Source organism: Triturus cristatus, chromosome 10 (assembly GCF_964204655.1).
Source record: "Triturus cristatus chromosome 10, aTriCri1.1, whole genome shotgun sequence".
Taxonomy (NCBI): Eukaryota; Metazoa; Chordata; class Amphibia; order Caudata; family Salamandridae; genus Triturus; species Triturus cristatus.
Window position 1 is genome coordinate 1,217,369,724 of NC_140593.1, and position 24,938 is coordinate 1,217,394,661.

Here is a 24,938-nt window from a genome sequence, read left to right on the forward strand (position 1 = left end):
GGAGGATGGGAGGGGCGGTAAGGAACCTATAACTTGTTCATTTGAAAGAGACAATTAGTTATAGATTCCTTACCTTGTGAATAGATACCCCAGCAATACCAACCCCGGAGGAGGGTCTGCGAACCAAGTTCACACCAGACAGTCCTGGAGAGCAGAACGGTCCAAAAATCCATCTCTCCGGACTTGGCTGTCCAGGCAGTAGTGTTTTGTGAACGTGTGCAGTGATGCCCATGTCGCTGCCTGACAGATGGCGTTGAGGGGGATTCCCCATCCCAAAGCAGTGGTAGCTGCCGTCGCCCTGGTGGAATGGGCACGCAGCCCCACAGGAGGCTCCTTCTTTGCCAAAGAATAGCAAGCTATGATACACAAAACAATCTAGAGATGGTCTGTTTGTGTACTGCCTGACCTTTTTTAGCGCCCACGTAGCCAACAAAGAGTTGGTCATCCACCCGGAATTGTATTGTGCTATCCAAGTAAAATGAAAGAGCACATTTTGGATCCAGGGTTTGGAGCCTTTCTTCCTCTTTAGAAGGATGCGGAGGCGGAAAGAAGGTGGGCGAAGGGATGGTTTGACCAATGTGGAAGGAAGTAACCACTTTGGGAAGAAAGGATGGATGAGTGCAAAGGACAACCTTGTCCGGATGAACAGCCAGAAAAGGAGGTTTTGAAGAAAGCTTGGAGCTCACTCAAACTGCACGCAGAGGTGATGGCAACCAGAAAAGCAGTCTTTAAGGTCGGAAGCCTAAGAGGACAGTTATGTAGTGGCTCGAAGGGAGCACACATAAGATAAGTACACAACGATTTGTTCCCGAGCAAGGAAGAGAGCACTGTCCAAAATAAAGATAACAGTTATCTTAAGAACAAGATCCAATCCGTATGTATGAGGATATATCTTCTTTATTGTTTCAGTTGTCCCGGTCACATGTTCATAAAAGCAACCAAGGATATATGCAGCCAACACGTGTTTCGTCTTGGGGCAAATGGCCCCCACGACTTCCTCAGGGCTACAAAAATAATAGTGACAATTACTGATCACATATGGTATTGTAAGCAGCAACACATTGGATATAAAACATTCAGATGATACCACCTGCGGAAGACCCAGAAAAGGGAAAAGGAAAAACTAGAGTGAAATATGAAAAGCACCTCCGTGAAACTCACTGAAAACATTACATAACGTGTCAAAGAAAATTCAGTCGCTAATAGAGGATTTTAGAAGTATACAAAAGGGTCAGTGTAAAGATAATCCTAAATTACAAAGAAAAGGGTGGAAAAACACAACTCCAAGATTTAGTTATGGGCTCATGTCATATATTCCCTAAGAGAATTACCATAAGCAGAACTCAGTAACATTATCATGATTAAGGGAGTAAAGATCAAAGATTTAATATTCCTATGTTATAATTTCACACCGTAGAGGTGGCCTTGTAGATTAATAAAATTCTGAAAGTACAAGGGAATATACCATTCCCTTGTACTTTCAGAATTTTTACTGCCGTATGAAAATACATGTTGATTGGAACACACCTTCGGAGTCAGACTTGAGGTAACTTTACCTTCTGAACTGATGTTCCGTGTTTTTCTCTTTAGTTTAGATGTATGTTATCGAATTTTGTTTATTAATTTATAAGGGTAGTCTCGCCATAAAATGTTGAATTTGATTGATACTTTGAGACTTTGTAGATTAATAAAATTCTGAAAGTACAAGGGAATATACCATTCCCTTGTACTTTCAGAATTTTTACTGCCGTATGAAAATACATGTTGATTGGAACACACCTTCGGAGTCAGACTTGAGGTAACTTTACCTTCTGAACTGATGTTCCGTGTTTTTCTCTTTAGTTTAGATGTATGTTATCGAATTTTGTTTATTAATTTATAAGGGTAGTCTCGCCATAAAATGTTGAATTTGATTGATACTTTGAGACTCTTGTTTTGTAGGTCTATTGAATTGTGACATGGGAACACTAAATCTTCTACCCATGATGATTGCTACGGAGTATCTTCTTTTTATTAATCTACAAGGCCACCTCTACGGTGTGAAATTATAACATAGGAATATTAAATCTTTGATCTTTACTCCCTTACTCATGATAATGTTACTGAGTTCTGCTTATCAACCCATCAGGGTATCCTAGTCATTAACTGTTGAATCTACCGACACTTTGAGAATTATATTTGGACGTTTTAAAATTGTTTTAAGACCGTGACATAAAAGCCTAAACCTTTGATCCTTATTTACTTTTCAGGCCTCTGACACTGTACTATAATATTTTAAACATTGATTGACCTTTCTAGGTACTCGTCATGCATATTATCGAACTAAATGACACACAAGCAGAGCTTTAATTGTTTATGGTGAGTCTGAGCCACTATACTTTATGGTAATTCTCTTAGGGAATATATGACCTGAGCCCATAACTAAATCTTGGAGTTGTGTTTTTCCACCCTTTTCTTTGTAATTTAGGATTATCTTTACACTGACCCTTTTGTATACTTCTAAAATCCTCTATTAGCGACTGAATTTTCTTTGACACGTTATGTAATGTTTTCAGTGAGTTTCACGGAGGTGCTTTTCATATTTCACTCTAGTTTTTCCTTTTCCCTTTACTGGGTCTTCCGCAGGTGGTATCATCTGAATGTACCATGTACATTCTCCCATGGAGTATATGGAGTTTAGGCTGTAGGTAAGAAATGGGGAGTAATTTTCCCCGCGTTTTCACTCACTTGTGTATTCACGTATGCCAGTCACGTGTTATACACTTGCACTATGCGCACATGAGATTGTATATAGTTGCGCCTGTTTGATTCTTCATGAATGACCCCCTAACCCATTGGGTGCTGAGTATGTGTTATTTTACATTTTTCTTTCTTTTCCTACAGGGTACTTTTCTGACCCATTTATATACAGCAGAGAGTGACCACGGTCCCTCCACAGCTGATTCCATTTAACCATAATTTTGGTAAGAGTGGAGCCCGTTTCTTGGTATAAAACTAAGGTCCTGACGAATGCCGAGTACCTCTGTTGACGTTAGGCAGAAACATGTCGACCCATTTCCAGACCAATGATTATACGGCGAGGGGATAATAATTTTTCCCAATTGCGCCGCACATTTGTTTTTATAAACCATATAGTCTCCTAAATCATTAAATAGAGAATGAGGTTACTATAATGGCTTTTAATCTCACTTATTCACTTTGGGCCCCACTTAGTTAGAAGTGCATCCCTGTCGTCAGGTGCATGCCCGCCCTCTATCAAACCAAGTTTTTAGAGGGCGAGGACTGGCCGATGATGAAGCATGACACCAGGTGGTGTGTGAGGCCAGTCCGTAACTTTTAGTGAGATGTCCACACTCACTTAACACTACTCAGTTATCTCCGGGTCATTCTAATAGGAGCGGCCCCTTTTGTGTGTACTAAGTTGTGTTGGAGGCAGGCCGTCTCCTATTACCCTAACAAGCCTCTAGTTCCCTTCCCCTGCGAACCTGGGGTTAGTGTGCATTGATTGCTGCTTACAATACCATATGTGATCAGTAATTGTCACTATTATTTTTGTAGCCCTGAGGAAGTCGTGGGGGCCATTTGTCCCAAGACGAAACACGTGTTGGCTGCATATATCCTTGGTTGCTTTTATGAACATGTGACCGGGACAACTGAAACAATAAAGAAGATATATCCTCATACATACGGATTTGATCTTGTTCTTAAGATAACTTATCTTTATATTGGACAGTGCTCTCTTCCTTGCTCGGGAACAAATCGTTGTGTACCTGTTTATCGTCGATTACCTTGTGTAATGGAGGATTTTGGAATTTGAAGTGGCTGTTTCCCATTGTTCCCTTGAGCGTCTTTCGCATGGCTATTTACTTGCTGTGTATACTATCATTGATTTTGCGCACATACAACCTAGCCACAGTCCGAGAATCTAGCACACATAAGATAAGTTAGAACCAGGTTCAAGTCCCACTGGGACATTACGAAAGTAACAGGAGGAAAAAGATGAGTAATGCCCTTAAGGAAGCGATTTACAACAGGGGATTTAAAAAGAGAGGGCTGATCAGGAAGCCTAAGGAAGGCTGAAATGGCCGAGAGGTAGCCCTTTAGAGTGCCCAGAGCAGAGCCCTGCTGGGCCAAAGAAAGGAGGAACAAGAGAACCTCAGAAAGGGGAACCACAGCCTTTGCTGTGCACCATGCCACAAATCTGTTCCATCTGCAGGCGTATCCCATCTTAGTGAAGGGACGCCCGACTGCCAAGATTACATCACAGACTTTGGGAGAAAGGTCAAAGGCCGTCAACTGTCGCTGCTGAATCTCCACGCAAGGAGGTGGAGACCGGACAGGTTTGGGTGGAGGACCGTCCCCTGCTGCTGCGACAGAAGATCCTCCCGAAGAGGCAGTCGGATTGGAGGATCGATGGCCATGTTGAGCAGCTCGGGATACCAGACTCTTCGTGCCCAATCCGGAGCTATGATCTTCTTCAGCACTCTGGGCAGAAGTGGTATACGCGGAAAGACATATAGAAGACCGCAACTCCCTTTGCGACGAAAAGCGTCGCCCAGCAAGTGCCGCCTTGGAAATTCCCAGGCCCAGAATTGCTGACAATGTGCGTTCTCTTCATAGCAAATAGATCTAACCAAGGCTCCTCCCACCTGTGAAAGAAACCTTGCACCACCTCAGTAAAGACGCCATTCGTGATCCATCATGCAACTGTGGCTGAGTTTGTCCGCTCTGGCGTTGAGAGAACCTGCCATGTGTTGAACCACCAGGGATATGTCTTGATGTTCCAGCCATGTCCAGAGACGGAGAGCCTCTTGACGTAGGGTCTACGACCACACCCCGCCCTGTTTGTTGCAGTCCCACATGGCGGTGGTGTTGTCCGTTAACACCTGCACCACTCTTCCCCGGACAGAGGGAAGGAAGGCTTTAAGTGCAAGATGAATTGCTCAAAGCTCCAGAAGGTTGATGTGAAGCCCAGACTCCACCGGTGACCAGAGGCCTCTGATCTCAGCTTCCCCCGTGTGGCCGCCTCATCCCAGAAGTGATGCATCAGTCACCACTGTGAACTCCAGTTGGGGAGGGGAGAGGGATCTGCCGTTGACCCAATCCCGGTTCGTTAGCCACCACTGCAATTGGCGTGCAGTGCCCTCCGAGATCTGGATGCAATAAGACAGGTTCCCCTGATGCTGTGCCCACTGGAACTTCAGGTCCCACTGCAGAGCCTGCATACGCCATCTGGCATGATCCACCAGCTGGATGCAGGAGGCCATCAGACCCAGGAGATGCAGGGTCACCCTGACCGAAACCCGGGATAGAGGCTGAAAGATCGGAATCATAGCCCGAATATCCCGAACTTGCTGCTCTGGAGGATAGACCCGGAACTGCTCTGATGAAGAGAAGCTTCCGAGAGGGAGTCAGGTGTGACATAGGCACGTTGATAGAAAACCCCAGCGAATGCAGGAGGTTTGCCGTAGTCTGGAGGTGGGAGACGACAGCCTGGGGCAAGCCCGCCTTCAACAGCCAGTCGTTGAGATAGGGCAAGACTGGAACCCCTGATCTGTGCAGAGGAGGTGCGACCACCGACATCACTTTCGTGAAAACCCGAGGGGTGCTGGTAAGGCCAAAGGGGAGCACGGTAAACTGAAAGTGCTTGTGGCCTAACGTGAACCGCAAATAGCGCTGGTGGGCAGGCAGGACGGGGATGTGAAAATAGGTGTCCTGCAAGTCCAACGCTACCATTCGGTCTCCAGGGTCAAGGGCAGAAAGGACCTGAGCTAGCGTCAACATTTTGAACTTCTCCTTCCGGAGGAAGCGGTTGACGTTCTTGAGATCCAAGATAGGACACAGGCCTTTGTCCTTCTTGGGCACCAGAAAGTAGTGGGAATAACAACCACGACGTACTTCGGGGGCAGGAACTCACTCGATGGGTCCCTTGACCAGGAGAGCTTTAACTTCCTGTTGGAGAAGGGCCAGATGATCCTCCGACTTACGATGGTACTGAGGTGGCATGGCTGGGGGGGAGGGTGGGGGGGTGGATGTCTCGAAGGGGCAGGAGCAGCCCCTTCGAACTATTTGCAAAAACCACTTGACCGACGTGATGGTGCGCCAGTGGGGGAGGTGATGGCGAATGTTAATGTTAACTTCGGTTATATAGCGCCAACTCACCTACAGGTCTCTAGGCGCTCAAGACCGATGACAGACAGCTGTGGTTCAAAGTGTGGAATCCTCCCGCCCACTGGCGATTCGTGGCCCTGAAAGGTCAGACAAGGAGGGTTTGGAGGCTGCTGCAGAGGGGGAGGTGGTGGACTGGCCCCCAGGCCCAAGACGGTGGGTCCCGCGTCCCCGCCCGCGCAGGGGCTGAACAGCTTGTGCCAGCCTGTGGCCCTGGGTGGAACGTGGCGGGCACCCCTTTCGTAGCCACGAAAGGGGCGAAAAGCAGACTGCGCAGGACGGGTGGTGGAGAGGCCGAGGGACTTGGCTGTAGCCCGAGAGTCCTTGAAGCGCCCGAGAGTCCTTGAAGCTCTCCAGCGTCTTGTCTGCCTTGTTGCCGAACAGCCGACAAACATCAAAGGGCATGTCCATAAGGGTAACCTGGACATCCCCGGAAAAGCCAGTCTACCTCAGCCAGGCGTAGTGTCGAAGGGCTACCGACATGGAAATCGTTCTGCATAGCATGTCAGGGATGTCCAGCCCACAGCGGATTGTAAACTTGGTTGCATCTCTCCCCTCGGCGACTGCAAGGGAGAACACGGCGCGGGCCTCCTACGGGCACTGGGTAAGATAAACAAGGGGACCCCAATACTAGAACCAGGGGTAAGTACTATGTTTAGGAAAAACAATGGTTGCCAAGAAGCCAATGTGGTCCAACTAGGCGTGAACAATTGCAACAGAACTGTATTAATCAATATGCTTATAATCAAACAGGCATATAAGGTAATAAATACCAGAGGGAGCAAAAAGAGTTATTTGGCAGGGACACAAGCCAAATAGTTCTCTTTTTGCTCCCTCTGGCATTTATTACCTTATATGCCTGTTTGATTATAAGCATATTGATTAATACTATTCTGTTGCAATTGTTCTTGCCTAGTTGGACCACATTGGCAACTTAGCAACCATTATTTTTCCTAAACATCCTCCAGGCACTGGGGCAGCACCTGCCCTACTGTATCCCACACAGAGTGGGTGTAACGGCCCAACAAACGTGCGGTAGCAGCAAATGGCTGGGTCAGCTTACTTAGGTGACAAGCCTTTGAAGCTTCCCCTTCGTGGACTCTGTTCATCCTGGGGGAGGAGGCTTGGCACCTCGACCCTGGATGTGCTTTGTTTCAGGCCCCAGAGAGCGGCAGGCTCTCGACCCAGGGGCCCAGAAACATGTCTGGTGGTGGCAGCTTATGAGCAGCCACTCAGTCAGGACACTAGAGTACGGTCGTTTTTCAGGGGGCATCTCTAAGTGCATGTTTCATTAATTCCCACACTGGCATCAGCGTGGGTCTAAAGTGCTGAGATGTTTGATACCAAACTTCCCAGGTTTCAGTAAAGCCATAATGGTGCTGTGGAGTTCGTAATGACAAACTCCCAGACCATATACTCTTTATGGTTTTACTGCACTTACAATGCCTAAGAACGGACTTAGACACTGTAGGGGTACAGGGCTCATGCACCAGTATTATAGTGCAGCCAGCTAGAGGGGTGGCTTACCTATGCCATGGCAGTGAATTGTAGGCATGGCACACAGGGGTGCAATGCCCTAGTCCATTGTCACAGTTCTCTTGGTACTCATGGTACATTTTACAAGGGACTTATATGGGGCCAGAGAGTTGCCAATTTGGGTGTGCAACAGTACAGATTTAGGGAAAGAACATAGGCCCTGGGTACCTGGTTGGCAGGAACCCAGGGCACACTTAGTCAAAGAGCACCAACATCAGGCAAAAAGTGGGGGGCAACCATGCAGCAAGGGGTGCTTTCCTTCAGGCGGGATCTGTGAATCCTCATGAGGTTGGATCTGTGAATCCTCATGGATACTGATGAGGCGGGATCTGTGAATCTTCATGGATACTGATGAGACGGGATCTGTGAATCCTCATGGATACTGATGAGGCAGGATTTGAGAATCCTCATGGATAATGATGAGACGGGATCTGTGAATCCTCGTGGATACTGATGAGGTGGGATCTGAGAATCCTCATGGATACTGATAATCAGGATTTGAGAATCCTCATGGATACTGATGAGGCGGGATCTGTGAACCCTCGTGGATACTGATGAGGCGGGATCTGTGAATCTTCATGTATACTGATGAGGCGGGATCTGTGAATCCTCGTGGATACTGATGAGGCGGGATCTGTGAATCCTCATGGATACTGATGAGGCGGGATTTGAGAATCCTCATGGATACTGAGGAGGCCGGATCCGTGAATCCTCATGGATACTGATGAGGCAGGATTTGAGAATCCTCATGGATACTGATAAGGCGGGATCTGTGAATCCTCATGGATACTGATGAGGCGGGATCTGTGAATCCTCATGGATACTGATGAGGCGGGATCTGTGAATCCTCATGGATACTGATGAGGCGGGATCTGTGAATCCTCATGGATACTGATGAGGCGGGATTTGAGAATCCTCATGGATACTGATGAGGCGGAATCTGTGAATCCTCATGGATATCAACGAGGGAGGATCTATAATCCTGATGGATACTGATGAGGAGGGATCTGTGACTGGGGAGGGGGGATCCGTGAATCCTCATGGATACTGGGGAGGCTGGATCCATGAATTCTCATGAATATTGATGAGGCAGGATCTGTGAATCCTCATGAATACTGATATCGTGGAATCAGGACCCGTGAATCCTTGCCACCAGAGTCATTTTGCAGTACTGGCAGTCCTTCGTTTATGCCGTTTCCTGCCGATGGTGGCAACCGACACTCACTTATGGGATTCAGGACTTATTTTTCTTTGTCAGACTTTAACCTTAAGCAAGACGGAGAAAGACTGAAAAGGGAGAAAGGAGGAAGAGAAATATAGGAAAACAGTGAGAAAAGGCCTTGACAGACCCAATAGAGCTCGCCTTTCAAAGGCTTTGCCAATGTCTTTTGCCAGTACAGCTCCGCATCGGAAAAAGGAAAAGAAAAGCATGCTTGTTTGCCGATGCAGAACAGCATTGTCAAAAAAAAGAAAAGTAGCTGCTTGCATAAATTCGCAACAATTATTTTTCTCTTCTGATCTTTTACTTTACAGTTCCAAAATGGTGGACTCCAAACTCTGAGTGATAAATTAAAATAAACAAATAAGTACAAAAGCACAATAAAGAAAAAAGTAGCAGCACAGTTTTAAACTGTAGCTGATGGAACTCCAAAACACAAAAGAAAAGTGGCGTGGGGTTAGCAAAGGAGAGCCATGTACAGAAGTCAACGTTTTGGGGGACGATTTGAAAATAAGATTTAAAAAAAAAAAATGAATAAGAATGGGTGGGGGACGCAACGAATATGCTACTTACCAGTATGCATCTGTTCTTGGCATGTAGGGCTGCTGACATTCATATCTGTGCATAGATCGCCGCCTAGTGTTGGGTCCGGATGATTGCACATTGTTGTCCTGGAAGAGTCTTCGAAGTATCACGAGATAGGTGGCTCCTCCCCTGGACTACAGTGCGCATGGGCATCCTCTCCATCCTTAGATTGTTTTTCGCCATTGTGGCAGTGATGGAGTAGATACAGTAAGTGATGACCATGCTATACAGTAATTCTGAGTGCTGCAGCCGCTACAGGCGCCGGGGAGGAGGGTGGGCGATATGAATGTCAGCAGCCCTACATGCCAAGAACAGATGCATACTGGTAAGTAGCATATTCGGTTCGAGGCATGTGGGCTGCTGAATTCATATCTGTGCATAGATTATATAGCAGTCCCTCCATTAGCGGCGGCTGCCCGTGCCAGCTGCAGCAGTCTGAAAAAGGGTCTTGAGAACAGCCTGTCCTACAGCTGCCTGCTGTTTTGAATGCACATCTACACAGTAGTGTTTAGTAAATGTATGTATAGTGGACCATGTGGCTGCTCTACATATGTCCTCTAAAGGAATGTTCCCTAGGAAAGCCATGGACGCCCCTAACTTTCGTGTTGAGTGGGCTCTGGGAGGAATCGTTAATGTGCGTTTAGCTTTTTCATAGCAAATTTGAATACATTTAACGATCCATCTGGCTATCCCTGCTTTGGATATGGCGTTGCCTTTGTGTTGTGGAGAAAAGGCAACGAACAGTTGTTTTGTTTTCCTAAAGTCCTGTGTCCTGTCTATATAGTGCACAAGGGCCCTCTTTACATCTAGTGTATGGAGCATTCTCTCTGCGACATTTTCTGGATTTGGAAAGAAAACAGGCAGTTCAATAGTCTGATTCATGTGGAACTGCGAGATCACTTTAGGCATGAACGTGGGGTTGGTACGTAGTACAACCCTGTTTGCGTGAACCTGTATGAATGGCTCTTGAATGGTTAGTGCCTGGAGTTCACTAACTCTTCTCAACGAAGTGATTGCCACTAAGAAAGCTACTTTCCAGGTGAGGAATTGAATCTCACATGAATGTAGAGGTTCAAAGGGTGGACCCATCAATCTGGTGAGGACCACATTTAGGTTCCACACTGGTGCCGGTGGGTGTGTTGGAGGAATCACTCGTTTGAGTCCCTCTAAGAAGGCTTTGATGGCAGGCACTCTGAATAAAGAGAGGTGCTGCCTGTTTTGAAGATAGGCCGCTATTGCGGTTAGATGTATACGTATGGAGCTGTATGCCAGATTGCATCGGTATAAGTGTAGCAGGTAACAGATGATGTTCTGAATGGATGCGTCCTGCGGATTAATGTCATTGTTTTTACAGTAAATGACAAACCTTTTCCATTTAGCCGCATAGCAAGCTCTGGTCGTGGGTCTCCTGGCCTCCTTGATGATATTCATACATTCTGGGGGCAGGATCAGGTAGCCAAACTCTAAGACTTCAGGAGCCAGATCGCCAGGTTCAGCTGTTGCGGATCTGGGTGCTGAATTTCGCCATGGTTCTGTGTTAAAAGTTTGGGTGTTAGCCGCAGTCTTTGAGGCGGCACCACGGAAAGTTCTAGGCACGTGGTGTACCATGGCTGGCGTGCCCACATTGGAGCAACCAGGATGAGTGTTGCCGTAGTTTGCGTGCCACTAGCGGTATTAATGGCGCTGGGGGAAAAGCGTACGCAAATCTGCCTGACCAGTTCATCCATATTGCATTGCCCTGCGACTGTGGATGCGGAAACCTGGCGGCAAAGCTTTGGCATTTTGCGTTTTCCCTTGTGGCGAATAGGTCTATCTCTGGATGACCCCACTGCTGGAAGTACGGTTGGAGTACTGATGGATGTAGCTCCCACTCGTGCATTTGGTGGCTGTGTCTGCTGAGCAGATCCGCCATCTGGTTGTCTTTGCCCGGAAGGTGTTCCGCCATGAGGAACATGTTCCTCTGAATGGCCCACTTCCACATGCTCTGAGCCAGATGAGACAACTGTGGAGAGTGTGTTCCTCCCTGCTTCTGTATGTAGTACATGGCAGTCATGTTGTCCGTCCGGATCAACACGACTTTGTTGCACAAGTGTACTTTGAATGCCTTCATTGCCAGGAAGATTGCCATCAGTTCCAGAAGGTTGATGTGCATCTTCTGTTGCTGTGTCGTCCATAGTCCCTGCACTGTGTAATTGAGTACATGAGCTCCCCATCCCTGGAGAGACGCGTCCGCCGTCCGTATTATTTGTGGAACAGGCTCCTGGAACGGTCGGCCCTTGCAAAGGTTTTGTGGATTCCACCAATGCAGAGTTCTATGCCCGACCGCTCACCAACACTAGGTCTTTCAACTGTCCTTGAGTCTGATTCCATTGACGTGCCAAGTACTCCTGAAGCGGGCGCATATGTAGTCACGCGTGCGGGACTATGAAAATGCAGGAGGCCATCATGCCTATCAACTGCATGAACACTCGCGCTGGAAGGGAGTGTTGAGGTCTGAACTTTTTTATCAGCAGTTGCATGCTGTTGATTCTCGCTAAATTTGGCTGAGCTTTGGCAGCCAGTGTGTCTATGGTCGCGCCCAGGTACTGCCGTACGTGGGCGGGTTGAAGATGTGACTTTGGATAATTTAGTGAGAATCCCAGACTGTGAAGAAGGTGAATGGTGTGGGATATGTGGCTGGCTCACTGCTGGGCTGACTTTGCCTGAACAAGCCAGTCGTCCAGGTAAGGGAAGACGTGAATGTGCTGTCTCCGTAGGTGTGCAGCCACTGTTGCTAGGCACTTGGTAAATACTCTGGGCGCCGTTGTTACTCCGAAAGGGAGTACTGTGAACTGATAATGCTGATCCTGAAGAGTGAACCTGAGATATTGTTTGTGTGATGGGTGTATGGGTATGTGGAAATACGCATCCTTCAAATCTAGTGTTGCTAGGAAGTCTCCCTGACTGAGTAACGGCGGAACCTGCTGGAGGGTGAGCATATGAAAATGCTCTGACAAAATGTATTGGTTGAGAGGTCTGAGGTCCAGTATAGGTCGGAGAGATCCGTCCTTTTTTGGGATTAAGAAGTACAGAGAGTACACCCCTGACCCTCGCTGTTCCACAGGCACGAGCTCTATGGCTCTTTTCTGCAGCATACTTAGTACTTCTTGCTGCAATAATGTCAAGTGCTCTGCGGACATAGGACGGTGTCTTGGTGGTATGTTGGGTGTATTGGATGTTAATTCCAGACAATAACCGTACTGGACTATTTCTCTGACCCACCTGTCTGTGGTGATGGATCTCCAGACTGGCAGGAACCGCTGGAGTCTCCCCCCGACCGGTGTTATGTGGGCGGGGGGTAGTAACAAGACGTCACTGTTTGGTATTGGCGGAGGACCTGGTGTTGTTGTGTCCTTGTCCTCAGCCTTTGGTGCTGGATCCACGATATCCACCCCTATTGTTCTTATTATAGGTTCTCTGGGTACCTCCTTTACTGTACTGCTGCTGGGACCCCTGACCTCTAGCTGCTCCTCTATTCCCGGGGCGACGAAAGGAGCCACTCCGAAACTGCTGCGACTGTAAAGCCCCCATAGATTTCGCAGTTTCAGTGTCCTTTTTAATCTTTTCCAGTGTAGCGTCAACCTCGGGGCCAAATAAAAAGTCTGGGTTGACTGGTTGATTCAAGATATTATTTTGAATCTCAGGTTTGAAACCTGATATTCTCAGCCATGCGTCCCTCCTCAACATCACACTAGTGTTGATTGCCCTCGCTTCAGTGTCAGCTGCATCTAGTGCGCATTTGATGGACGCATTTGTAATGAGTTGCCCCTCTCTGATGAGGAGCTCCGCTCCATCTTTGTATTCATCTGGTAGGTGTTCTAGCAGTGTTTCTAGGGTATCGTAGTGTGACCTGTTGTATCGGGCCAGGAGTGCCTGAGTGTTGGCAATGCGCCAGATGTTTGCTGCTTGTGCTATCCTTTAGCCTGATGTTTCTAGCACTTTGGACTCCTTGTCTGGAGGAGGAGCATCACCTGTAGTTTGCGAGTTAGCTCTCTTGCGAGCATTAGAAACTACCATGGAGTCCAACGGCAATTGACCCTTAATGTACATTGGGTCTCCTGGGGCTGGTTTGTATTTCTTCTCTATTCTCGGGTTCAACACCCGTGCCCTGGTTGTCTCCTTAAAGATGTCCTTAGCATGTTTAATAACCCCTTTTAACATTGGTAGAGTCTTGACCGTTCTTTCTGATGTGGAGAACGTGTCCACCAAGAAATCCTCTCCCACAGAGTCAGAATGAAGTTCCACTCTGTGATTGGCAGCCGCCCTTTCAATGAGGGCGTTAAAAGCAGCAGTGTCTTCAGTGGGAGATGGTTTAATATTATAAAGATGAGTGTCAGGAGCATTTTGTGGGTCTCCTGGGTCATTAGGGTCTCCCCATACTTGATCTTGGTCTTGCTGTTGTGCATCAGGGTCAGTATCCACAGGATAAGTGGTATCATCCTCAATATAACCCTCTCCTGCATCTGCCTCCGAGGGTGTGGGAGAAAAGGATGGTGGTTCCTGATCATAGGTGTGGTAAGGTTCTACAAGCACTGGTGTCGAACCTGACGCCATTTTCCTTTTTAGTGGAATCTTGTAGGAGTCCAAAGCCTTCTCTGGAACAATTCTCCGCTTGCGGAACAGCAGCCTACCAGTGTCGGCGTCGATAAACTGGTCCTGTGAGTCTTCGACATCGGTTCTTTCTGTGGACACCGTTCTTGGTTGTTCGATACTCTTCCTAAGTTCGAACATCTTCGGTGCCCCTGGTGGTGGCAATCCAAACTTGATCGGTGCCGGCGCCGAGTGAGCCTTGGCGACCTTGTGCGGTTCGGGACCCGTTCTCGGTTCGAGAGTGGCCCGTTCCCTGATGCGCTTCAGGGACTCCGACACCTGTTGCAACGTGAATGCAGACGGTGGTTTGGAACCGACAGGCTCTTTGGAGACAGGCCTCGACGCGGTCTTCGGTTTCTTTCCAGCCTTCGGGTTTTCGATCCGAAGTTTGGGATCGACGCCCCGCTGATCCGATATTTTGGCAGTCTCAGCACTCTTCGGTGTTGATGCAGTCGGATCGACCACCTTGACCTTGGTCGTTGGTGCTCCAACCTTCGGTGCTATAGGCCGTTGCGTCTTCTCGGGACCGAGGGCCTTCTTGTGTTTGTCGGTGCCGAAGTCCTTTTTGGGTTTCTCGGTACCGAAGTCCTTCTTTCTTTGGTCGGCTCCGACGTCCTTGGTCTGTGTCGACGGAGTGGAGGGCTTCGATGCCTTCGATCCGACCTGAACCAGTTGCACTTTCGGTTTCGATTTGACTGGTGCAGGTTTTGGTTATGATTTCACCGAATCAACTCCAGTCTTTTTTGATATTTCTGGCTCTTTTGAAATGTTCGAAGCCGGGCCTTCTGGCGGGGCTGTTGAACGATCCGACAGATCTTGGGTAAGGCCCGCAGGCGATCCCTCGACCAGAGCCTTATCAAGATATCTCCCTCGGCCTCCGCATCGACGGATTGGCCTAGCTCCTCGCCTGAGCTATCTTCCTCGGCCCCAAGGGCCTCATCGTCGTCTCCTACCTCGTCGACGTCTTCGTCCTCGAAGATCACCTCATCATCGTCGTCATATTGGGATTCAGGCTCCGAAGCATGGCTCGAGTCTATCTCTTCGACGCTCTCGACTTCTTCATCCTCGGTGCTGAATATGTTAACCGGGTTAGGCGCCGATTGTTTGGCCTCCAATCTCGCCGCCCGTCGATTCCGAAGTGTCTTCTTCGACCGGAACCGGGCGCAGGCCATACACCTGGACTCATCATGATCCGGTGATAAACATTTGTTACACACCGGATGGACATCGATGTGTGGATATTTCGCATGACATAGAGGACATCTCTTGAAGGGAGTCCTCGATTGATTCCATCCTCGAACGTCGATCGATGTTTGGACCGAAACTCGGTCCGAGAAGGGTGAATAAGTCCGAGAACAAGTATAATAAGTTATCGGTACCGAGCGCAAACAATACCGACGATACCTAAAGGCTTTTGGCCTGAAATAAAGTTTTCCTAACTTGAGCTAAGATAAGCACATCCGAACGCAATGGCGGAAAAAAACAATCTAAGGATGGAGAGGATGCCCATGCGCACTGTAGTCCAGGGGAGGAGCCACCTATCTCGTGATACTTCGAAGACTCTTCCAGGACAACAATGTGCAATCATCCGGACCCAACACTAGGCGGCGATCTATGCACAGATATGAATTCAGCAGCCCACATGCCTCGAACTGGTAGAGCTCAGGGGGTGGGGGAGCAACATGAAGGGTGCGAGGGGGGGAATTTGACTGAGAAGCAGCACACAAGGAAGACAGCAAGTAAACACATGCACTCCCATAGAGAGGTAAATGAAAAAGAAAAAAGAAGTTCCCAGAATGTAAACACCGGAAGGATACAAGTAATCCAATCAACAGGATGGTAAAGAAGTTAAATTCCAGGGGAGGGGGACACACACAAAAAAAAGGAAAGCCGATGAATAATAACCAAGCAAATGAGATTGACAAGAATGCTATTGAGTGATAGATAATGGAATGTCGCAATGCAAACTGCAAGCTTTGGTACTGTCCAGAATAAGTAGTCAAGAACAAAATCCTAAAAGCTCTCTGTAGGGGGGACCTAAGAAAAAGGATGATAAAGAAACCGCAAGAGTAAGATAAAGAGGGAACTGTAGGGTGGTGGAAGAATTGGGCATGAGGTGGAATCAAAACGAGGCATACTTGAAGTTCAGCTACCTCACCATCCAAAGCTCCCAAATATAACTATGGCCCACACGTTGCCTATTACCGTTTTTTTGACAAATTAAGCACTATCACTGGATTAATACATCTGAAGACAAAGGAAAAGGAATTTGCTAGCTCGACTGCAAGAACAGAGCAAACGCATCAGTGCAATATGAACCAGCCAATAATATATTGGGTACCATGTCTCCTTATCTTTACATGGTATGGGTAAAACGTGCAAGGGTGGTGGCGAGAGAGTACATCAACTACTTTTAGTTAGTACTGAGGGAAGAATCAAGATACAGTTCTAAAAGTGGGGCACAACATTAAAGACTGATTGGTAATATGGTTTGCTTGACACAAGCTGTGTCGACTACAGTGGAACTTACTACCACGAATGTGGAAACGGACACTTTTTGCTCACACCTCTGCACGTTGCATGAGCTACCCACTCCCCTCTCATCCCAGAAGCCCTCAGAACTCTTACCTCTTCACATCCCCGTGGATCAGGCTTGGCTGGTTCAAATGCAGAAACTGAATGGCACGGGCTATTCCCAGCATGATGGCCAGCCGCTGATTCCAGGAAAGCGCTTTGACACTGCCCTACAAGAAGACATGGATAGAGATGTTCACTCTGGGAATTACCAATGAATGCATGATGGGAAGCGTGCAAAGCCCATCTCCTCACACCCCTGTCTTCATTTCACTTCAAGCTACTGCAGGGGACAGGGGAAGAACCAGTTCTCGTGGAACTCATGCAACATCACATAAATTGAATATCACACACGCTGAAAGAGCCAAACTCTCCAGTCGACAAACCTGGAGTCTTGGAATAAGATTGTTAATCACGTCTCAGTCAACACCGATGCTCCTATTTGTTAGGATCAGAAAAATGAATCAGCAGAGAGGTCTGTTTGTGCTGCTTCTAGCCACCTACGACTGGCATTTCGAAGGAATACTTCTGCCCAAATGAATCTCTTTGATAAAGTATTGTCAGGTTTCATACTGGCCCCAGAACTTAGTCAATATTTTCAGGTGGACACTGGGCAGCAGCAGAGTGAAGCTGTCCATAGGTGTTACCCCAGAAGTCAACTACAGCATCAGATGCCTTCCTCACTGTACCACAGACACGGGCAATGGAGAGGTTCTCAGAGATTCATGTGGTCCTAAGTGCCCCCCAAATTGCATTTTGTTCTGATTTCGCTGTGATGTTGCCGTCCCCGAGCGTTAAGCACTATTAAAGTGGAAAAAGCAGATGTCGGGGAGGCACCGACCTGGCCCCTGCATGTGATGCTGTTTCTAGCGGCACGACTCTAAAGGGTGCCTTCAAAGGCACACCAGGGCCATCTGGAAACAGGAAATCAAGGTCTTCCTCAAACTATAACAGAACGAAAGTGGCTGAAAACAGGCACCCCTGGAGCCTTTCCTGCTCATGCTAAAGATACCTCCCACCACGTCGAATCACCTTATTGAAAACATTGTTGCGGTTAGAGTCGACACCAGCACCCCTGAAAGTACTGGCCAGCAGTCTTTAGATCCAGCGTGCACACTCTAGCTACCTCACAAAGGACACATTTCTGTCACAAAAAAACTGCTTTCAGTGCCACGCAGCAACAACGTACCTGTGACAGCACAGTCGGCCAGAAGACGCCAGGCTAAGACCCCAGAATGCCCCAATTCAATATCTGCTCTTATGCAGATCGTAACACAAAGCTTACAAATGGACTATGTGGCCAAATGTGACAAGGTCTGACCTGCGAAGAACCAAACCAATGGCTATCTACTACTTGGCAGATTAAATCACTTGAGCATTGGACACTTTACTTAGAAGGCGACAACACATTAAAAGTTACAAAAATTTGGCCAGGACAAACTTGCATTTTCCATACACTGGTGTCTTGGATGAAGAAACTCCTCCTCCAATTTCTCCTCCTATTCTTCATCACACTCTCTCCAACCCTCTCTGGACTGATACTCGATTTCTTTCCCACCTACCCATCGCAAATACCCATGCTCAACAACGAAAAGGCCGAAAGTGCAAAATAAAAAACAACACTAGCACCCCTGAAACACACATTTCACCTCCACGGGGCATGTTCCAGTTATAGAAAAAGCTAACCCTTAAGTGAGATGTCCTGCCAATGAACTGAGACAAGTGGGTGCTTCTAGTAAGGCTTCGCTTCAAGTATGTGAAGATGTGGCAGGCAGACTTTAATGTCTGCAGCACCCTGAGTGGGTGCTCACACCAATCCAACATGAGACACTGCACCTTTTCCTCTTAAGGTTGTGCCAATGGTTTACAAGCTCAGTCTTTGCAAACCAAGAAGGGAGGCAGCTGCAGCGCTGCCGTCATTAGCATAGGCTCAGCATTTGAACCTACTGAATGGTCTAAATTTCGGCATATTAATACCTTCCCTCCTGTCTTCCTTTCCATGGACGCCTGTGATTCTTTGCTAACTTATCATTCTGTGCATTACTTTCCTAGCTCTGTGTTTTGCCCCCCAACTGCTGCGTGGCAGGAAATTTAGGTAGAAGTGACATCACAGGCATGTGTTGTTCTTTTATGGAGCCAGTGTATCACTTCCAAAGAGGACGTTGGTGCAGCTCGCGGATGCATCTGCTGTGACACTGCGTGGGATCCACTTGGGAGTACTCAAACAATTCCAGTTGCATTCTGATGAAGGGTGATACTTTCTAAATGAGCACATTGCTGTGATGGGAGCATCCATTGAACAAGTATTACCACAAGAGATTATGAAGGATACCTCTAAAGATTCCATATCATTTTGCATTGCGTTTGGATTGCATTACACTAGAGTAATATCCTTGGTAGTGACCTTTGAGGAAACCTTTTCATGCATGTAATCGCAAGGCAAAAGTAAAGCAGAGCGGCACTCAAAAACAGGAGTGACAGCCGTAAACAAATGACCAAGAAAACTGATAGAAATGTTATTCGAAATGTACATCTCTCCATACATTTGCCCATATCGCGAGTCATGAGGACTGTTTCCTTCGTTTGAACAAAAAACAAGAGGACAGCAAATATACCTGGCAGTGTATCCTGTCTTCCAGGGAGCCATTGGGTAGGAAAATGTACACGAGGCAGTAGACCTCATCTTCCATACAGTACCCCGCCAGGTCGATGATGTTGGGATGTCGGAGCCTGAAAGACCAGAGGGGAAGAAGGTGAGACAAGGACAATGAAAAAGACATGCCTCACCTCCACTCTGACTCTAATAATCGTGCCCAGAATGGGCCACGTGTTGCTCTTGGTCCTTAAATTATATATGCTATCACAAGCCAGTGAACTTGTGCACATTTCACCAGGCTGAGCTGGTGATGCTGTAGACAATTATAGAAGGTGCAAACCTTGTTGTACTATCGTACCTCAGCCATCATGATATACCTGTATATGCACTTTAGTTGTACATCACAGAAGGGCCAAAAGGTTTACAAGCTCAGAAAGGCTCATGGATGCTACTACCTCCCCTGGTGCCAATATGACTGGAACGCAAATTGCATTATTAACACAACTGATGTCCACATGGTACCAAGATGGCCAGTGGGACAACCTCATTTGTATGTAGTAACATATAGAGTAAGCTATCCAAAAGGCAAAGGAGAATGCTTGGGATGAAAGGCAGAGGTGATGAGCGATTGTAAGGGTAGTTTGCTTCAGACATCGGCTTTGTCGGGTTACTATTCCCCAGCAGCACGCTCACGGAACACATTTCTAGCATCCTGGATGAGTGGGTTATTGCCTCCTTTGTAAGAGATCACAGTCATGTCTAAAATGCTCCTTCATTATTGGCAGATGCCCTATTGACTTCCTGCTAATTGGGATGGGGTGATGCACGAGGGCTTTCAGAACACCCCATCAATGTGCTGTCCTGTTCCTCAAAGATGCTAAACCTGCAGTACACACTGTGCATTACTGAAGTGAATGTCAATGAAGTCCACAACAACATTAGACGACAGCAGAGACTGGAGACAGACAATCCGAGCAGTGCTAAGTGTCAGCTCTACGAGGCGGCCATGATGAGACAGAGCCTGCCATTCTCGCTGCTCCCACTTCTTCTGCCTTTCTAATTTCTGCCGTGTAGCGTGGCACACTTCGAGTGGGACTAGCGTCTTGCTTGGGGCAGTGGCTCGGCTTGACCATCTTTAAGGTCTGTGACACCACATTCCTATCTCTGTCCGTCCCCCCACAAGGGAGTCCAGGCTGGGACGTGGCTTGAAAAGTCAATTCAAACTTTCAGGGTGAGATGCAGGGGGAACAGGGAGCCCTCTGTATGCAGCCCTTTTATGTCATATTTGGTGTGCCCAGTACAAGGCAGCAAGATCTGTAACTAGCACATACCACCCACCTCTATAGCAAGTGGTACTGCAGGGTTTTCAAGTCCCACTTCATTACTAAACGTTTTTCTAGTTGATACCCTGCCACACACCAACTAACTGTCATAGACCGTCTCTTGCGCGTTCAGTGACTCTGGGTCTAATGAAGTCACACGAGAGCAGAAGGCTGCTTTTTTCCATGTCTAGCATGACTCAGTTAAACCTATAACCGAATGACACATTTAGCCACTGCTCCTTACGTGACTACTTGTAGGGTTCTCATCTTGGTCAGATCTGATAGCAGCAGGGCCTAGGTGGCGAAGGCAGCAGGGGGCCTGGGTGGAGAAGGCAGCGGAGGGCCTGGGTGGAGAAGGTAGCGGAGGGCCTGGGTGGAGAAGGTAGCGGGGGGCCTGGGTGGAGAAGGCAGCGGGGGGCCTGGGTGGAGAAGGCAGCGGAGGGGGGCCTGGGTGGAGAAGGCAGCGGAGGGGGGCCTGGGTGGAGAAGGCAGCGGAGGGGGGCCTGGGTGGAGAAGGCAGCGGAGGGGGGCCTGGGTGGAGAAGGCAGCGGAGGGGGGCCTGGGTGGAGAAGGCAGCGATGGGGGGCCTGGGTGGAGAAGGCAGCGATGGGGGGCCTGGGTGGAGAAGGCAGCGATGGGGGGCCTGGGTGGAGAAGGCAGCGATGGGGGGCCTGGGTGGAGAAGGCAGCGATGGGGGGCCTGGGTGGAGAAGGCAGCGATGGGGGGCCTGGGTGGAGAAGGCAGCGATGGGGGGTCTGGGTGGAGAAGGCCTGGGGGAGAAGGCACTGGGGCTATGGTGGAGAAGACTCATGAAAAGCCCCTTCTCTACCACCAGCTCTTTGATGTGAAAATCATATTTGCATCCTTTAATCACAGACGTGATAATGGTGTGCATGTGATCATGGATGGGGTATGGAATAATAAATGCCATATATTTCATTTGGAAATGTTTTTTTCTCTTTTTCTTTGTGTCTTTGAATGTTTCCTCCGATTATGTATGGCAAGATGCTACAAACATGGCTACTGTAATGTTTAAATGTGTAATTAATGGAAAAGGAAAGTTTTATAAATACAAAAAAATGCAATATATTTACATCATTACTACACAGAAACACCTCTGCTTACAATTCCAAATCTTTCCACGCTCACACGGACGTCATCACCACACAGCTCCACCTTTATCCACATCTCTGGGGTATTACCTTCTTCCCGGTTTCTAGTTACTATTTTCGTGAATTCTGTTGGGTTTTCTCAATGTTTTCCAACGTTGTCAAAAACTGGAAAAATCTGTGGTTATTAGAGTTTACTCTTTTTTGGCCCGTAAAAAATCATAGGCATGATGTTTTTTAGTGCTTTTAAAGAGGGTGGGTTTCATTTTTTAATTTGTTTATTCCCACTGCCAATTCTTCCTTCCTGCTCCTACATCCCTTTTTGCATATTTTCCTCTAATTTACTCTTCCAAGTAACTTTTCATTATTTCCTTCACCTCCCTGCCGGTCTCAAACTCCTCTCTCTAGCAGTCCAGTCCCACCCCATGTCCAGGATGAGCCTCAATGCTAATATGATTGCACAACATTAAGATTGTTGCAGATGATATAAGGTTACGAGAGCATTTAACATACCTTCCTGCTGCTCTACTCGACAAAGATTGACGGAATGAAGATGTTCTACCTGTGCGGTGCTCTGTTATTGCAACTTAGTGTCACCCTGTTCTATTCTTTGTCTCAACTCAAGATACCAAGGAAGGACTGGGCACATTGGTGTGGTATTCTGAGCCTAACACTGCTCAACGTGGTCATAGGGGAGACGTCTGCTCAGAAATGGATGTGCATGCTGCGAGTTACATGGTCTCTAGTGATGCAAACTGTTCTTCTGCATAAAGAACCAGCTGAGGTAGTAAAGACGCGGAATGACCTGCAGGACGCCTTGAATCGTTTGCCTGTGCAGTTCACACCAGGAATGACATTTCATTTACTTTACTGTGCCGCGTGTAAGGGATTTTGTGCTTATTTGAAAGTCTGTACAGGACCACTAAGTAATGATTTTTACCACCTGTGGGCCTTTGTCTATTCGAAATCACTACAGGACTGTGCTGCTTCCAGTTTTCACTGTTCTAGGACATTAACTATCTTGGTGAAAAGCACGAGCACGGCTCTACGTTACATTAAATATGGCCCTTTGTTGGAACACGTGATTGTGTCCGGTATCCAGCCTCGTTACAGCACCACGGGTTCCACGCTTCATTTTGACACGGAGGCAGTAGGGATTAAATTTGAACTTTGCTGTATCATGGCCATGTTCTACTCCTATAAGCAGGCTCAGAACTGGTTCCTGCATGTTTTCTCTCAAGTAGTGCTGTCTGCAGCACAAATTTGGAAACAGAGAGCTAAGGCGGTCTCTTCAGGATTGGACCTGCACGGTCTGTAGCTCACACACTAACTCTTAGATTTTATGTGTTAATGTATGTGCTGTGGGCAGCTCTGTTTCAGCAAAACCAGAGCAAAAGCTTCAGGCTTCAGCATGGCCGCTGAGATTCCTCAGGATATGGACCTTTTCCTTCTATAGGAGCAAATACAGCTCCTAAACGCACATTTGTGAGGCCATCGCCATATACAAATATGAAGAGGTGTATTGAGTACAGGACATGGATTCTAGAGGGTTCCTATGCACAGTGATCTTTGCTGCCACAATCATGGCACTGGAGTTTTCAGAAAGCAAACTTAGTGCTGCTCTCAGTGAAGGAGAGTGAGACCCTGTTCAGGATTTAGCTGCAAACCTGTCCTTTGCAGACAGTGGAAATGGACTAATAAGCGGCTTACCCCGTACCACGTTGTTCCTAGCAGGAGCATCCATCAGAGACAATTGCTTAGAGGTAGAGACTGCACTTCTACTGTTTTGAATCCATCGGGCACTAAGGCAGTCAAAGTGTAGCAAAATCCAGGGTTTTCCAGTTCCTACTGAAAAGGAAACGTTCCCTCTGGTATTGTTTTATCAGTTATAATCGGTTTTAATTGAAAAGCAGAAACCCCAGCTATAAAATAGTCTTTATTCACTTTCCTGTAAACCATTGATCTTTTCCTGCTACCTCTAATTGCGGCTATAGAGCCGCTGAAGTCACCAAAGCCACTTCTTGGCCAGTTTATGTGCTTTCTTACCAGATTTCTGCAGCAAAATACAACACAAGTGCTGTCAATTTCTGCAGACTACCATATTCAAAATGTACATTAGGGTGCAATTTGACTAGTCCATAGTCCATCTCTTTGAGGGCGGCACCCACTGTCACTTGTTGACCGAAAACTCCCACAGATCACCCAGAAGCACCTGATGCACTCAGCCAAACTTGGTTTCTCTTCTTTCCATGTTTAATTCGGATTCTTCTATATGGAGTACTTTATTTTACCCTAGGTCTTTGTTAGTTAGCTTTCCTTGGATGGTTTTTCACTGTCCTCTTCATGCCTTATACAACTCCATCATACTCCACGTGCCACTTTAACTACTTCTCCAGAAGCATTACCCTAAATTTGTTCTCCATTCTCCCAATACTTTACTCAGACAGTCTCTCTTCCAATATGTCAATGACATACCCAGACTGGTTCTCAACATCTCCCCATGTCTTCCCTGGAGGGTTTCTCCTCTTTTGTCCACATGGAATATGTCTCTTTACAACGCATGCGAGTACATCGCATGCCATTACAACGCGGCCGTTACAACGACCGCGTTGTTACAACGCGAACCAGTACATCGCAAGTCATTACAACGACTTGCTGTAGGGGGCGCACTGGACTTAGGAATAGTATTATTTACTATTCCTACTCCAGTTTGTGCAACAGCAGGGAAGGTGTTGGACTGTGAATCCAACACCAACACGCCCCCTACAGCAAGTTGTTAAAACAACTTGCGATGTAATGGTATGCGTGGTAACAATGCGGTCTTTGTAACAACCGCGTTGTAAAGGTACTGCGTTGTGGAGACATCGTTGTAAACGCTGTTCCCCTCCACATGTCAGGTGTTTCCCCCTTTCACACTATACAATGCTCAGTGTTTTACTCGAGGCTTCCCATTCCTTCCTGATCCCTGGAGGGGTTCTCCTTCCTTCTCCCCATACGTTGCTCAGTGCTTCTCTTCCATTTTTAGGTCGAGGACTACCGGTCTGCCGAATGCAGAACCGGAAGTCGGGAGATTTAATGACTTGGAGAAGAGGGGCTTGAACCAGCCCCTCTTCTCCCCTGTGCTCCATTGGCTGGCCTCTTGAATACTGGCCAGCCACTGGAGAAGAGGTCAGTCAATCCGATCAGGCCAATGGCTGGAG

The 24,938-nt window shown here is 47.5% G+C and overlaps 1 protein-coding gene across 2 annotated transcripts in view; it reads right to left on the reverse strand.

The window, feature by feature from the left end:
* IRAK1 (interleukin 1 receptor associated kinase 1) overlaps positions 1-24,938 on the reverse strand; it is a 286,369-nt gene that overhangs the window by 58,818 nt on the left and 202,613 nt on the right. For both annotated transcript variants that reach the window (XM_085629743.1, XM_085629744.1), the window contains exons 7-8: positions 19,327-19,441; positions 16,766-16,881 (exon numbers count right to left, since the gene is read on the reverse strand). In XM_085629743.1, coding sequence (XP_085485869.1) covers positions 16,766-16,881; positions 19,327-19,441 — 231 coding nt within the window. The remainder of the gene's footprint in view (positions 1-16,765; positions 16,882-19,326; positions 19,442-24,938) is intronic.